Source organism: Quercus suber, unplaced genomic scaffold, assembly GCF_002906115.3.
Source record: "Quercus suber isolate HL8 unplaced genomic scaffold, Cork oak 2.0 scaffold_123A, whole genome shotgun sequence".
Classification (NCBI taxonomy): domain Eukaryota; kingdom Viridiplantae; phylum Streptophyta; class Magnoliopsida; order Fagales; family Fagaceae; genus Quercus; species Quercus suber.
Window position 1 is genome coordinate 329,810 of NW_027071806.1, and position 16,298 is coordinate 346,107.

Genomic DNA, 16,298 nt, shown 5'->3' on the forward strand with positions numbered 1-16,298 from the left:
AACTCTTTGACGAGCGAGCAGGTTTTCCTCAGCCTCAAGCGATATGTGGGGATGGTAAGGGCTGTAACTTCGACTCTTCTCCCACTCTTTTTCTTTTATAGGGCTTATAGCACATTGGTTGTTCTGGCAGGCTGTCCAGGCTATCTTTAGGTTGGAGGGGGCGGCGAACGACCAGAGGAAGGCCCTCAACCAGGAGCGTGATTGGCGCTTTCAGGCTACCCGAGCTCTGAAGAATTCCGAGGCTGATCTCGCCAAGGCCCGAGAGGATTTGAAGGCGGTAACCAGGGAGCGAGACAGTGCACTGTCTTGGTCTTGAGGGCGTCCAGAACCAGGCCAAGGAGCAGACAAGGCGCGTAGGCGAGGCGGAGGAGCAGCTGCAAGTCGCGAGGGATTTGATCGCAAACCTGCGGGCTAAGGTGACAACAGTCGAGGGGGCCCAGAGGGAGGTAGAATGGGCTAGAGACCAGGCTCGGCCGGCTAAGGACGAGGCGGACTATGGTAGGGAGATGGCCCTGACTGCCAAGGAGGAGGCTGAGACCGCAGCCTACGCTGATGGGGTGGCTGCGGTAAAGGCCCTCAACAAAGTTCAAGTCCTGGGGGTATGTAGGCGATACTGCTCCCAGGTCTAGGCTGAGGCCCTCAAACAAGTTGGGGTGGAGGCCACGTCCGACCTATGGAAGGCGGAGAGCGTATATTACCCCCTGCTATCCACGAGGCCGCCCTTGATGGCGCTAAGGCCGGGGAGATTGTTGAGGAGGTGGGGGCTGCTGAACTAAGGGAGCACTCGAGCGAGGAGGTGCCCCAAGAGATAGTGGAGATCCCTTCCGACGATCAAACCCCCGCGACCGAGGAAGCAGCTGTTTTCACCGTACCCTTGCAGGTTGTCCCCTCAGGCCAGGGCTCGAAGGGGTCAGGGGTTGCCCCTGTCCAACCTGACCAAAAGGAGTAGATTCCCCGGCATCTCGGCTCTTCCTACTCTCATATCATTTTATCTTATTTTGTTGTGTTTCTCCTCTATGTACTGTGGCTCTTGCCATGCAACTTTTATGGACTCATCATTGCAATGCGAATTTAATTTCCCTTCTCATCTACTTTGGGTTGTTTATTTGTGTGCATGCTATCTGCTTCCTTTCTTTTCTTTTTATTTGCATGAGTCGTATCTCGGCCAACTGTGCCAGGAACCACGATAATGGGGAGAGAACGTATGCATGGGCAGCCCTCTTACGTCTCAAGGGCTAGGTGGGGCTTGATCCTTTCCTAACTTGGGATATTTTGTAGTTAGTCTCCCTGTAGGCCTGAGTCCGAGGACCATGCAATGCCCCTGTTCTGTCTAACGCTTCCATTCTTCTGTAAGTATCTAGTTTCCCCATAGGTTTGAGTCCGAGGACCATGCAATACCTTGATTCTGTCTAGTACCCAGGTATAGCTGAGCGGTTGGTTTCCCCACAGGCTTGAGTCCGAGGACCATGCAATGCCTTGGTTCTGTCTAACGCTTCCATTTCTCTGTAAGTATCTAGTTTCCCCATAGGTTTGAGTCCGAGGACCATGCAACACCTTGGTTCTATCTAGTACCCAGATAGAGCTGAGCAGTTAATTTCCCCATAGGCTTGAGTCCGAGGACCATGCAATGCCTTGGTTCTGTCTAACGCTTCCATTTCTCAGTAAGTATCTAGTTTCCCCATATGTTTGAGTCCGAGGACCGTGCAATACCTTGGTTCTGTCTAGTACCCAGATATAGCTGAGTGGTTAGTTTCCCCATAGGCTTGAGTCCGAGGACCATGCAATGCCTTGGTTCTGTCTAACGCTTCAATTTCTCTGTAAGTATCTAGTTTCCCCATAGGTTTGAGTCCGAGGACCCTGCAATACCTTGGTTCTGTCTAGTACCCAGATATAGCTGAGCAGTTAGTTTCCCCATAGGCTTGAGTCCGAGGACCATGCAATGCCTTGGTTCTGTCTAACGCTTCCATTTCTCTGTAAGTATCTAGTTTTCCCATAGGTTTGAGTCCGAGGACCATGCAATACCTTGGTTCTGTCTAGTACCCAGGCATAGCTGAGCGGTTAGTTTCCCCATAGGCTTGAGTCCGAGGACCATGCAATGCCTTGGTTCTGTCTAACGCTTCCATTTCTCTGTAAGTATCTAGTTTCCCCATAGGTTTGAGTCCGAGGACCATGCAATACCTTGGTTCTGTCTAGTACCCAGGTATAGCTGAGCGGTTAGTTTCCCCATAGGCTTGAGTCCGAGGACCATGCAATGCCTTGGTTCTGTCTAACGCTTCCATTTCTCTGTAAGTATCTAGTTTCCCCATAGGTTTGAGTCCGAGGACCATGCAATACCTTGGTTCTGTCTAGTACCCAGGTATAGCTGAGCGGTTAGTTTCCCCATAGGCTTGAGTCCGAGGACCATGCAATGCCTTGGTTCTGTCTAACGCTTCCATTTCTCTGTAAGTATCTAGTTTCCCCATAGGTTTGAGTCCGAGGACCATGCAATACCTTGGTTCTGTCTAGTACCCAGGTATAGCTGAGCGGTTAGTTTCCCCATAGGCTTGAGTCCGAGGACCATGCAATGCCTTGGTTCTGTCTAACGCTTCCATTTCTCTGTAAGTATCTAGTTTCCCCATAGGTTTGAGTCCGAGGACCATGCAATACCTTGGTTCTGTCTAGTACCCAGGTATAGCTGAGCGGTTAGTTTCCCCATAGGCTTGAGTCCGAGGACCATGCAATGCCTTGGTTCTGTCTAACGCTTCCATTTCTCTGTAAGTATCTAGTTTCCCCATAGGTTTGAGTCCGAGAACCATGCAATACCTTGGTTTTGTCTAGTACCTAGATATAACTGAGCGGTTAGTTTCCCCATATGCTTGAGTCCGAGGATCGTGCAATGTCTTGGTTCTGTCTAACACTTCCGTTTCTCTGTATGAAGGGGTTTGTCCTCGGACCGCTTTATTGGAGACGATTCCTCCTTGGGTCGGACTATGATCTTACATGTGGCGTTGACCTCGCCTCCAGCTCGAGTCCCCATCTTTTTCATTTACGAGGCGTCCCTTGGCCGTTCACGCTCCGCGCTTGACGTTTCGGTGCGCGAGACGCGCCTTCATTATTGTCCTCGTGAATTAACACAAATCCAGCGGTCCACGGTCCCCTTGGAATTTGGTAGCTTTGTGATTAGCACTGCTGATAATTCTCTTTTCGGATTCTGTGTGGATTAACTCTCACCAGTCTTCATCCTTTATATAAGGCTTTCTGGGGGGAAGGTTTCTCCACACTCCATGAACTTTGCAACGCAGTTAGAAACACGTCCCTTCAAATCCCCCAGCCCCTTCAATAACCCCGCCAGGATTGTGACCGGAGTTTGTAGATATGAGGCGGCTTTGGGCGGGTGTGAGGACACCCGGGCCAAGGGCCGTTGTGACAGCAGCCCCCACTAGGCTTCCGGTGCAGCAGAGTCTAAGCGTAACACTGATGGTGCCATGCACGGTGGCCAGGAGGGATGTCGCTGAAGTACCTAATGTCTCTCCCCGAAGCGCACCCCCGACAGAGGAGACGCGCGAACTCATGTCATGGCCGGTGCCTGAGTGTTGCCGTCTCCAACGGCCAACGCTCATGAGGATTAGGGAGAATCAAGGGAACATCACGGGGGAGGGCTTCCCGGAGCACTTGCGTATGCTCCTCTCTTTGTTCCAACGTCGCCACACCGAAGAAGGAGTTGTTGGTGGCCTTGAAGTAAGCCAGCCTCAACCCCCTTTCCCCTAGCTAGTTTTAGAACGGGTCCACCTGGGCCTCTGTTTGTATTTTGTACTTTTCTTTTAATGAAAAAATATCAAGCTTTCTTTCTTTGCTGTTAAATCTTCTACTTTTCTGCGATTTTTTTTTTTTTTTATACGTCGCCACCAACCTTCTGTAAAACGACAATTTAAGAATGAACGCCCGTTGCGCCTGCCGGTGCACTAATCCTTTCCCACAGACGGCGCCAATTTTAGGGGTTCATTTTGTAAAGGTTCCCTAACAATAAATTTTTAGAGAGTGTGTTGAAGGTTTAGGCCCCAACAGACTAGCAACGGGATACAAATCACTTCCTTTTCATTGAAGGGGAGTGAGCCCAGTTTACAACTGAAGATAGCTCCTCGGCACTCGTCCGAGGAAACCCCTCTCCCTCAAGCTCACGCCCCCTTTTTTCCTCGCCCCCTCTATATTGCTTTGCTCGCCTTCCTTATATCCTTCTCCTTTCCTTCTGCTGATCATCCATCTGCCTCCTCTCTGACCTTCCGTCCCATCAGGGGTCTTATCTGTACTCAAGTGACTCACCATGATCGATGTTGCCCTGCCAAAGGGTTACATCCCCATTAATGCGGCCAGGGGGGTTAGGTGTGCGCATTCAATGCAGAGGTGACAGTTCACCTTAGGTTTGCTCCTTCGTCGTTCTCCTGTCGCCGACGCGTGGCACTGGGCCCTCTCCTCCTCGGATATTAAAGTGTCCTCTAGTGGGATGGCCCTCGTGTTCCCCCAAGGTCTCGGATGCCCGAGGACGGGCACTCCTCGGATATGATCCTCGGGAGTCGGTCTTCGCGCTTTCATCCTCGGACCACTCACGAATCCTCGGCGTGGGGCTTTTGGGCCTGGCTTGGAGCGGGCCAAGGCTACCCGATTTTCTGGCCCCTCATATATCTATATATATATATAGATATAATTAAAACTATTTAGCTTTTGACTAATCTCATATTATTGTGCTGTATACGCTTTTGAGCTTTACAATCTTACACATCGTTGTTCTGTTAAATTTGAATCTCAAGACAAATTACAATGATAAGGTATTTTGAAGTTGTCACTCACTTGGATAACTAAATTGGTAAGAAACTTTTAAACATAAGAAATAACCAAAGAATTCATAATAATAAAACTTTGTATTTTCATACTTAAATAAAATTAATAGAATATATTATTACTAGTCGTGGAGCCACGATTTCTCTCCCGTGGATGCTAAATTTAAAAAGAAAAGAAAAATAAAACATGAATTTGGTATTATTCTATATTAAAAAAAGTTATTTTAAGATCAAATAAACGCTAACAATTTACCTTAACAAGTTTTTATAGTCCAAACATTTTTTCAAGTCAGCTTCAAGTCTTCAACACGAATATTACTTCGAATAATTTTGTGCAACACGATGAATACTACTTCCTTTGGCAAGTGGTCTTCACTCTGTTGATTTTTCTATTGAGAATTTTATTCATAATTGATTCAAAATTAATAATTTAATTATTTTCAACACCTTTACGAATACAATTTCATATTTGTTTAAATAAACAACTTAACATGAAGTCTGTATTAATTAATAACAAAATTTATAAAACTTATCAATACGTAATCCAATATGATATTAAATTAAGAAATTCATTATTCAAAAACTAAAGGACAATCTCTAATCAAACAATCTAACAATCAAATTTGAAAAACTAGAGTTTAAAATTTAAATAATTTTTAAGTACCTCCGCTACTATAAAAGTCTTAGACCACTTGCTGGTTGGTTATCTTGAACTATAACCTTTGCTCCCGTCATGTAGCTTCTCAAATTTGTTCCATGATTCCATCAATATCAGGATATGTTAGCTTGGTTATTCCTTGATGGACAAGGAATATATTACCTTTTTTTTAACAAGAAATAGGAATTGTTTCTTTAGTAAAGAAAAGACTTTTCTTTTACTCCAAAAAATAGATTTTCCTTCCCTATCAATTAATGCTCTTGTTTGTTTTGACGTAAAATATTTACAAGAAAATATTTTCTTATTTTACGGTGTTTGTTTTGCAATAAAATATTTAGTCAAAAGTAAAATATTTTCAGTCAACCAAATCAAATCAAGCAAATTTGTGTAAAATATTTTACACTTAAAATTTTGGTAAAATATTTTACAATTTCTCTCTAACTCTCACCCGACAACTCTCAAGCTATCTATTCTCTCCCTTTCCCGCTATCTCTTCTCTCCCTCTCAATTTTCTCTCCTTCTCAACCTAAACCTTCTCTCCCAAAACCTGGTGGCGCCACCCACTAACAAGCGCAACACAACAACGACGCCACCCACCGACCGAAGCCACTCACCGACCAGTGCTACCCACCAGCAGTGCCACCCATCGACAACCACTGCCTCTTTTGTGGTGCCAATCGGTGATAAGGTCGGTAGTGGAGTGGGTCGTCAGTGATGGGTTTTAGTGGGCTGGGTCATTGGTGTTGGGTTTTGGTGGGCTAGGTTTTGTGTTTTCAGGTTTGGTTTTGAGGTGGTTTGTGGGTTTTGATGGTGGCTGAATAAGAGTGTGTTTCATTGATCTTTGATTTTGGAATTTTTGTTTTCATTTGGGATTGTTGCTTCCTATTGGTGGTGGTTGCTGTGGTGGTGTGGCCGTGTGAGTGGTGGTGTGTAGTCATTAGATTTTGATGGCAGCAAGACAGTGGTGGCTTTTTTTTTCCCCAAGTGGTTAGTAGCGGTGGTGTGCTTGTATTTGGAGGCAGGTGGCTATTTACATTTTCAAAGGTCTAATCTTGCCAAACACTTGAAAATGTTTTCAATGAAAATATTTTACATCAAAACAAACAAAACAAACAGGGCGTAAAACAAAAATAACCAAGCTAATTTTCCTACTTCATAAAAATAAAAATAAATAAACCCTAATAATTACCAATTTTTTTTAAAAAAATTGAAAGAAAAAAAAAACCCTAATAATTAACCAAATCTTAATAGAAATTTGAAGTAATTGGTTGTTGGCGTTTAAATTCTTTTGAAACTAACCTGAAAATTTTGCTGCAGCCCTAAGATTCTTGGCAATCTTAATGAACAGAGAAGCTATTCTAAGATTGTGGGATGTGCCTAATATATCTGAACTCCGGATCAAGATCTTCATTTGACGTTGGCATCATTATGTTTCATAATAAACTTGTTTTTAGTTTTGTTATGAACACCCGAGATCCCAGGGTCCTTGACTGAAATTCTGAATTTGACCCGCCATACTTTTTTAATAATTCGATAATATAATTCGATAATTGAGAGAGTAGGATTTAAACCCCATACTTCCGGTTTAAAACACCAAAAGGTACCAGTCTTGGCTTGATATCAATTACTCGTTCCATTTCATTTTATTTATCCAATTAAAATATCAAACTTTTTAAGAAACCTCATTTTTGTGAGGTCTAATAATGGTGAAACTGAGTCTCTGAAACCATAAATTCAGAGCAAACAAGCCACAGGTTTCTGGATGAATGTCGACTACTTCAAGCTGACACCATTCAAAAGTAGGGAAAATGGTAGGAAATCTCAAATCTTTGCCAATTCTAATAATCATAAGTTGTGAATAGAATTAGGAGCAGATGTGTCATACATATATTTAAGTGAAAATTTTCACCCCCACTATCCCCACAATTACAAGGCTATACCCCCTCTCTTAAGACCAAAAATAAAAATAAAAATAAAAACAAAAACTAAGGGAAATTTTTCTCTATGTACATCTTCTCAGAACCACACTTGATAAACCTTAAATCCCACTTTTCCCTTTTCAATATTTTTCTAAGCCCCAATTATCTTAACTTTCCCCCAATTCTTATTCATTTACATGGCAAAACAAGGAATATTTCCACCATGTTAACTAAAAACACCCAAAACTTCTCTCTCCAATTATACCCCACTTCCCAAAACCACAATAAGGAAAATGATAATAATAATAACAAAGAAATAAAAAGGTCTGGATATAGAAAATATGTAGGTGAGGATAATTTCCTAAGACAAATCCAACAATTACCGTGGCCGTGATCGGGCAGGAAATGACTGAGCAGGCCGGAGGGATCGTTGAGGTGCTGGGTTTCCAAATATCATGGTCTGAGACCGTGTCACCATGTCTACCATTGATGGGGTTTGGTAAGCTTGCACAAGGCTTGTACTATCCGTGGAATCACCTCGTGCAGTTGCCCTCTGCCATGAGTGCGAGCTCAATCCTGATAGAACATAAGCCCTTCCAGATGCCTCATATACCTGACGGTTTGCCATCCTTTCTTGCATCTCTTTCAACTCAGCACAAAGTGCAACACACAACCGGTCACCAGCACGTGCAGAGGGAGTCTCCGATAATACCCTATGACAGCTCTCCAGGGCGGAGACTGCACCAGCTAGATCACCACGTTCAGCTGAAACTCTAGCTTCAGCCATTGCCTCTGCAGCATGCAGCCTGTTTCGCTGCCTGTCCACTTCCATGGACACAACCAGTTCTCCAGTGACTTCAGGTCTCTGAATCTTTACTTCCCTGTCTTCTTCCATAGTCAACATTTCTTTTGTAACTGGGTCTTTATAAGCACATCTAAATTTTAGAAGTGTCATATCATCATTGGAACAACCAACTGGAATATTGATTGTCACCAAAAAGTTCCTCTCCTCTTCAGCATACATGTCCCCAACATCAATAAAGCCTATTCTTCTATCTGACAGTGTGCTGGTTTGGTAACTTCCTGCCTTTATTGAACTGAGTTCCAAACTTGGGTGAACACACTGTACTCTGACTTGTAGCTCTTGCACTACCACGCTCAGGAGGCCCCCAATGCATTGTGCAAATGCATCCTGAATTACACCCTCAGCTTCTATGAAAGAAAATGTCCCCCCAGAAATCTCAGAGATTGAATGCATTGATGCAGCATCATGGTCAGCACCAAATCCAAATGCATGCACTGGAATTTGCAAGCCTTCACCATTATTACGACGGGTTGAGATTGGTAGAAGTGATTGGTAGCGTGTTTGAGCATGGCTCCCAGCAGGAACACCAACAGTATATGTATCCTGCCCATCAGATAAAAGTATAATACTGCAAACCGGGTTCTTCCACTTGCGGTCTACCAACACCTTTGCACCTTTCTTTAGGCCTTCAGCGATGTTTGTCCCACCGTTTGAAATTAGAGAATTGACAGCCTGTAATGCCTGCTGCCGTCCAGTATCAGTCATTTGACGAAGAGGAAAGAGGCGGCGGGCTGTAGATGAGAAAGCAATTACAGACAGCCGGTCAGAGGGGCCAAGGTTCTCTATTACAAAGCCCATGGCTCGTTTCAGCAAAGCAAGCTTGGTACCTGCCATGCTGCCACTGACATCAAGCACAGTGACAAGGTCAACTGGAGCACGAGAATTTTGAGGTACTGGTGGCAATTCAGTCAGGTTTCTGTTGCTATCTTGTCTTTCAATTGTAACCGGAGCCTTCAGATGGATTAGTACGTTGAAATTATCATGAGAGGCTGACCTAGGAACAGCAGAAACTTCTGTATATGTTTTGATATCTATTGTTCCAATAGAATTTTTATCAAAAGCTTCTTTAGCAGATGTGCTTTTCTCAGTAATCTCAGGTTGGTGATCCAAAACTTCATCATCATCAAAGACAACTGGCTCAGGGGCATGAAATATTGATGAAATCTGCCGACTTGTATCTAACCGAGGAGAAGGGAGACGTCGTAGAACAGTCATCCAAGCATCATCTTGAGGCCAACCTACAGGGTTGATTCTTGACCTTCCGTGGGCAAGATCAGATGCTGGGCTTTGAAAGGGAATTTCTTTCCATTTTGCTCGGCAAATTGGGCAAACTTGGTTCCCATGTTTTACATTTGAGGTAATACAGTGAAAGTGGAAAGAATGGGAGCATTCTGCAGTGAATATGGCATGACCCTGGCCTGGTTTCATGGTGGTCAGGCATATTGCACAAGTCTTCTGCAGTTTAGAAATGCAAGCTGGTGAGAACGAATGATCCCACTGACATATATAAGATTCTAAATAGCAACAATTAAAAACATACATGCAAAATAAAAAATGATGCAACTGTGTCAACATAAATTGATGGAAGCTATCCATTGAAGACACTTCATTCAATCTCCCCCCACCCCGAGAATGCTGAAACTAATGATGAAGCTTTCAAGGCAATATAGCAAAAGAAGTAAAAGAAAAATAAAAATAAATAAAAAAGCCCATCAAAAGAAGAGTAAATAATGATTTTCTCTAGTATTACTATTTAAATTTTTTTTTTTTAAATTTATTTCTTCAACCACCCCTTTTTCCTTTGTTGAAGCTTATTTGTAGGAAAGCTCACAATCAACGATCCACAGGCTTTTCTTAAATTGGCATCAAAAGGAGAGAGAGAGAGAGACAGAGAGAGAGGGGTTTTTTGGGTGATTGTGGCATAGACACAGTGCAGTTGCTGACCAGACAAAGCACTTTCCTTTGAAGAGAGAATTGAAAAGGAAAGAAACAGTGCATTGTATTAGTGTATTTCCTTTTCAAATAAGCCAAACAAACACGGTCCTCTCAAAGGGACTACTCCACTTTATCCAACCCCACAACCCTCAATACCGCTTGAAAACAACATGACAACCAACACCCACCTCCACAATACACACATACATCATCACATTATGACCCCCATCCCCCACCACCACTAGAATTCACTGACTGCGACACCAACAATTTCTTATCATTAAAAAACTCACACAAGCACACATATTCATGATACCAACAAATAAGACCCCGTATTAACTATGACCAATACTATTACATAAATCAAATCAACTATTTGCATCCAAAAAAAGAAAAAAAAAGTTATAAACAAAATAATCCAGAGGTTCAATCAGAATCTACAATAGATATTTTTTTTTTTTAAAAGCCAAGAAAACAGTAAACCACCCAACAAAACAACATTAAAAAAAAATAAAATAAAAATAAATAAATAAATAACACCTAAACTTAACTAATCTCATAAACAAATCTAAACATCCCTTAATATAATCAAAACCAACTTGCAAAGATTCATAATAAGAAACAACCCTTTAAAGAAAACCTCAAAACATGTTATATGGTATTGGGTCTAACGTAAAATGCAAACCTTTGAAGAAGATTTGGATCCGGTAAAAGACAAGCGGAGCCCCGAAGAGGAAGGAGTAGGTGTGGTTGGACGACGATTGGAGCCATGGCCTGTGGAGAGAGACACGGAGTCGGAGAGTCTAGCGGTGGATGAGGAGGAATCCTCTAGAGTTTGAGGAACGAAGAGGCAAGTGTTCACGCCAAGAGCTAGCTTCACTTTCCTCCATTTGCTTCCCATTATTATTGTTTCTTTTTCTACGAGATCTTATCGAATATTATAGTGGAGATTCAGTGTTAAAAATCAGATCTTTGAGCCGTGACCCATGATAAAGTTACAAAATTCAAAGTGGGTTATGGCTAAGATTTCAGAGATTCTAAACTCACCACTGAAGATGCTATAAAAGGTGGTTTGAGATTATAGGCTTTGGGAGAGAGAAGATGGTTTTTGGTTTGGTTTGGTTTGGTTTTTGACTTTCTTTTTTTTTTTTTTTTGGTTAGGAGAAGGATGTGAGAGCCTNCCCCCCCCCCCCCCCCCCTTTCTCAAAAAAAAAAAAACTCCCAATACACACACATCAAAGAGATGGGACGAGGGGGAAGTCCAACTGCCAGAGAAAGGCAGGATCTCAGGCAAATTCATAAATCCTAGAGGAAGTGCAAATCACTCTGTCATTAAAAGAAAAGTTTACTATGATGCCAACATAATAGACAGAAGTATTTAGACTATAGACAAATCTATGAAATTATTTACATTCTTTTATAAAGAAACCTCTACAATGATGGTTATAGGATATGAGTTGAATAAAAAACATAATTATTTGCAAATGTACGTACCTCTAAATGCTCTCTTGGTTGAGAATCCCAGTTTTTGTATTTGGTGTTGCAGTTCAAATAGCTTTTAAGTCAATGCATAACTATTTATCTCAGAGTTCATCAACAACAGTAAAGAAATTATATTTTACAATACTAAAGTTGAAAAAAAGGAACCACTTGGTTTTGATAGGCATTATCAATTTTTGTGAGAAACCTAAAATTTCAGAGCTTAAATACTCATTATAACATCAGAGCATAACAATTAACATAAAAGATAGCCCCAGCGCCAGCTTCAAATGTCAAAAACCAATGGACAACTTTTGTTTTTTTTTTTTTTGGGGGTGGGTGGGCGGGGGTTGTGTGCGTGTGGAGTTTTTGTGAATTTTTTTATTATTATTATCAGTGGACTAATTGAAAATTTTCAAGCATCCTTGTTTAATGAAGATTGAAGGTTCAAGAGAACTATTGTGCATGTGAATTTGTTGTGTAAAATTTACAATGCATTTTTCATTAACTAGATCTTTTCTGGTATGTGAACTTCTGAAGATTAACAGTGTTTGGAGGACTAACTCCAAAATCATATTTTACAAAATTAAGAGCCAGCATTATCAAAGTTAAGTTCAAATGGGAAAATGTAACGAATTTAGGTTACGGGCTCAGATCCAAATCCACCTATTTTAGATTCGTCACTCTGAAACCCACCAAATTTAATGTTCACTATTTCTGGATATATGTGAAATTGCCAAAGCTCACTGTGACACTAATTTGTCTGATACCGACCCTTTCTGTCCAATGCAGGTCCAGTATTGAGACCAGTGCATAAAAAGATTAAATAGAAGACAACATATCTATACCATATGATATATGCCAATCTCGAGAATTTCTTTTTTAAAAACAACTTATTCACACTGTATGACCTTTAGTAAATCAGCTAAACAACAAGAAAAAGAAGTCAATGTTAGGTAGTCAAAACATTGGGGATAACATAATTGGTTTTTAACAACAATCAAGGAGGTGACTTTTTAAAAAGTAAGAATAATCAAACAATTCTCAACCCTTTAAGTATTTCCCCTGGTTGAAATGCTGAAACTAATGATGAAGCTTTCAAGGCAATATAGCAAAAGAAGTAAAAGGAAAATAAAAATAAATAAAAAAGCCCATCAAAAGAAGAGTAAATAATGATTTTCTCTAGTATTACTATTTAAATTTTTTTTTTTTAAATTTTATTTCTTCAACCACCCCTTTTTCCTTTGTTGAAGCTTATTTGTAGGAAAGCTCACAATCAACGATCCACAGGCTTTTCTTAAATTGGCATCAAAAGGAGAGAGAGAGAGAGACAGAGAGAGAGGGGTTTTTTGGGTGATTGTGGCATAGACACAGTGCAGTTGCTGACCAGACAAAGCACTTTCCTTTGAAGAGAGAATTGAAAAGGAAAGAAACAGTGCATTGTATTAGTGTATTTCCTTTTCAAATAAGCCAAACAAACACGGTCCTCTCAAAGGGACTACTCCACTTTATCCAACCCCACAACCCTCAATACCGCTTGAAAACAACATGACAACCAACACCCACCTCCACAATACACACATACATCATCACATTATGACCCCCATCCCCCACCACCACTAGAATTCACTGACTGCGACACCAACAATTTCTTATCATTAAAAAACTCACACAAGCACACATATTCATGATACCAACAAATAAGACCCCGTATTAACTATGACCAATACTATTACATAAATCAAATCAACTATTTGCATCCAAAAAAAGAAAAAAAAAAGTTATAAACAAAATAATCCAGAGGTTCAATCAGAATCTACAATAGATATTTTTTTTTTTTAAAAGCCAAGAAAACAGTAAACCACCCAACAAAACAACATTAAAAAAAAATAAAATAAAAATAAATAAATAAATAACACCTAAACTTAACTAATCTCATAAACAAATCTAAACATCCCTTAATATAATCAAAACCAACTTGCAAAGATTCATAATAAGAAACAACCCTTTAAAGAAAACCTCAAAACATGTTATATGGTATTGGGTCTAACGTAAAATGCAAACCTTTGAAGAAGATTTGGATCCGGTAAAAGACAAGCGGAGCCCCGAAGAGGAAGGAGTAGGTGTGGTTGGACGACGATTGGAGCCATGGCCTGTGGAGAGAGACACGGAGTCGGAGAGTCTAGCGGTGGATGAGGAGGAATCCTCTAGAGTTTGAGGAACGAAGAGGCAAGTGTTCACGCCAAGAGCTAGCTTCACTTTCCTCCATTTGCTTCCCATTATTATTGTTTCTTTTTCTACGAGATCTTATCGAATATTATAGTGGAGATTCAGTGTTAAAAATCATGGTTAGGAGAAGGATGTGAGAGCCTAAAGTAAGATAAGAGGATGAGAGTAGTCAGAGGAGAGAGCAAAGTTAAGGCTTTTTAATTTATGAGGGTGAGAGAATAGAGGAGGTGGTAGAAGTGGAATGGAACAAGTAATGTAGTTGTATTACATTACACTACACGTCGCTGTTGAACAAGGAAAAGTTTTATCTTATGGTCTTTTATTTGTGCCCACTTTCTTTTTCCTACTTTCTAATTGCCATTGGGATTTTTGTATTCCATGACATCCGGTATACATTTTAGCTTGTGACTAGTCTCTAAATTCCCAATCCATCGTATTACGTGAGAAATTATAAGGTTCACATGGTGGATAAGTGATGTGGTCTATCATTCTATTAAAAAACTTTCACTTGTTTAAAATTGTTAGTTAGAAAAAAAATTTAAACAAAAATTAATTACTGACTCAGCAATTTTAAATAAGTGAAAGTTTTTTAGTAGAATGGCAAACCATATCATTTGTCCACCAAAGGACTTTATAATTTCTCGTATTACGGATGCAACCAGAATTTTGTAGCCTGATGCTCTTTTGTCCCATTATATTTTCATAGCAGAAATTACATTTTCGTTTTTATATTTTCAGGTGATTCTCACTTTGGTTCTTGAATTTTATTTTTACTACTTTTAGTCTCTGTTCTAAAAAACGCTTCCCGTTTTGGTCGTTGCCGTTACATCATGGACAGAAAATGCACACGTGGCAAACAACAAAATTTAAAAAATATTAAAAATATTTTATTTTATTTTAAAATAAAATAAAATTTTAGTTCTCAATAATTTTAAAATAAAAATATTAAAAATTTTAGTTAAAAATAATTGTTCTTCATATTCTTCCCCCAAGAACATGGTTGCCCAGAAAATGAGAAATTCAAGATTTTCTTCTCTTTTATTTCATTTTCGTAGCATCCAAACAAACAAAAACATATACAAAATCATGATCAAACTCAGATACTCTAACACAATCAACTAACAAAATGAAATCAAAGATTAAATAAAGCTCAGCCTCAGCCTCTCGCTCTCCTCCTAGAGAACCTACCAATGGGTCTGTTACATTACAAGAGTGGCAGGCCTGGGGCACAAACTCTCTTTTGCCAACTATGGTCACCGATATCGTTGACCAAATAAAGGCTCTGGAGATAGATATTGACACCTACATGACCTTTGGTGGTAGCGGTGGCAAGGAGGTCCAGGAAGAAGTTGAAAAAAAAAAAAATAATAAATTTAATTTAATTCTTTGTTTGGTTTCTGGGAAAGCTAAGGAAAGAAGTACTCACAAATTTCGAGCGGGGTGTTGGAGAACACTGAGCATCACTTTTGTTTGTTGAAAAAAAATGAGGAAAAGAGAAGAATAAATCTGTTGGGTTCATTTATTTATTTACTTGTTAATTAACCACAAACATCAATTCAAAGGGGTCTAATTAATTGAGGTTGAAAATTGAGGTGGGTACTAGGAGAATAGAAGAATGGTGATGATTTGATGCAATTTCTATCAGCAATTTTCATCCTTAAATCTGAGCATATATTTTTTGTTGCTTCACCATTGCCGGTTTCAACCGAATAGATTACCACCTAACATGTAATCCGACCAGCCCGATCTAACTCCCACATTGGTCGATGGCAAGTTTAAAATTTCTCCACCTAATTTGGTCGGATCAGTTGTAGTTTGGCACAAACTTGACTCATATGATGCAGTATTACCATTGGTTTGGTGCATTTTGTAGATGGATCTAATCAAATTACTTTGCAAATATATATTAATTGGTATTACTTTTTCTTCTTTATTTGTTTTTTTTCCCCTAATTAAATCATTAATCTTTGTATTTTAGGGCTACAACACTAGGTTTTTTGGATAATGATTTTTTTCATTTTCAAACATTGCAACATGTAAAATGAGTTGCACATGGGACTTGACAATGTCAATGATACCAAAAGGTCACGACACTATATGGGGTGTTGGAATTTGAAGATTGGAAGCTCACATACTTTAGTAAGTTACTATGTATGTGGGGATATTCTTGACACCTACACTTTTATACATAGAATTTTTTTAAAGTTGCGTATAAGTTTGTTATGGTTGAATCATAAAGGAGTTGTTACATTTTATTATTGTTCTAAGTTCTTATTAATTAAATAAGCACCTGGAGATTTTATTATTTATTTATTTTATATTTTTGAAAATAGGTGGGCATTTAATTTTAAAGAAGGATTTTTGTGGATTTGAAGTTATCTTAGGCTTCACTTAGTAAT

At 40.0% G+C, this 16,298-nt stretch overlaps 1 protein-coding gene across 1 annotated transcript; it reads right to left on the bottom strand.

Annotated features, from left to right (window-relative positions):
• Positions 1-7,281: 7,281 nt before the first annotated feature.
• Positions 7,282-14,144, bottom strand: LOC112010556 (E3 ubiquitin-protein ligase WAV3). Its single transcript, XM_065770200.1, has 3 exons — positions 14,041-14,144; positions 10,877-11,369; positions 7,282-9,711 (listed from the first exon to the last, which is right to left on the bottom strand). The coding sequence occupies exons 2-3, from the start codon at positions 11,090-11,092 to the stop codon at positions 7,771-7,773; spliced, it is 2,157 nt and encodes a 718-aa protein (XP_065626272.1). The 5' UTR covers positions 11,093-11,369; positions 14,041-14,144; the 3' UTR covers positions 7,282-7,770.
• Between the last annotated feature and the right edge of the window lie 2,154 nt (positions 14,145-16,298).

Excerpts from the sequence above, each read along its gene's own strand:
- LOC112010556 (XM_065770200.1), bottom strand. The coding sequence starts at position 11,092 with ATGGGAAGCAAATGGAGGAAAGTGAAGCTAGCTCTTGGCGTGAACACT. Across the intron at positions 9,712-10,876 it reads GATCCAAATCTTCTTCAAAG|AAGACTTGTGCAATATGCCT; the intron begins GTTTGCATTTTA and ends TCTAAACTGCAG.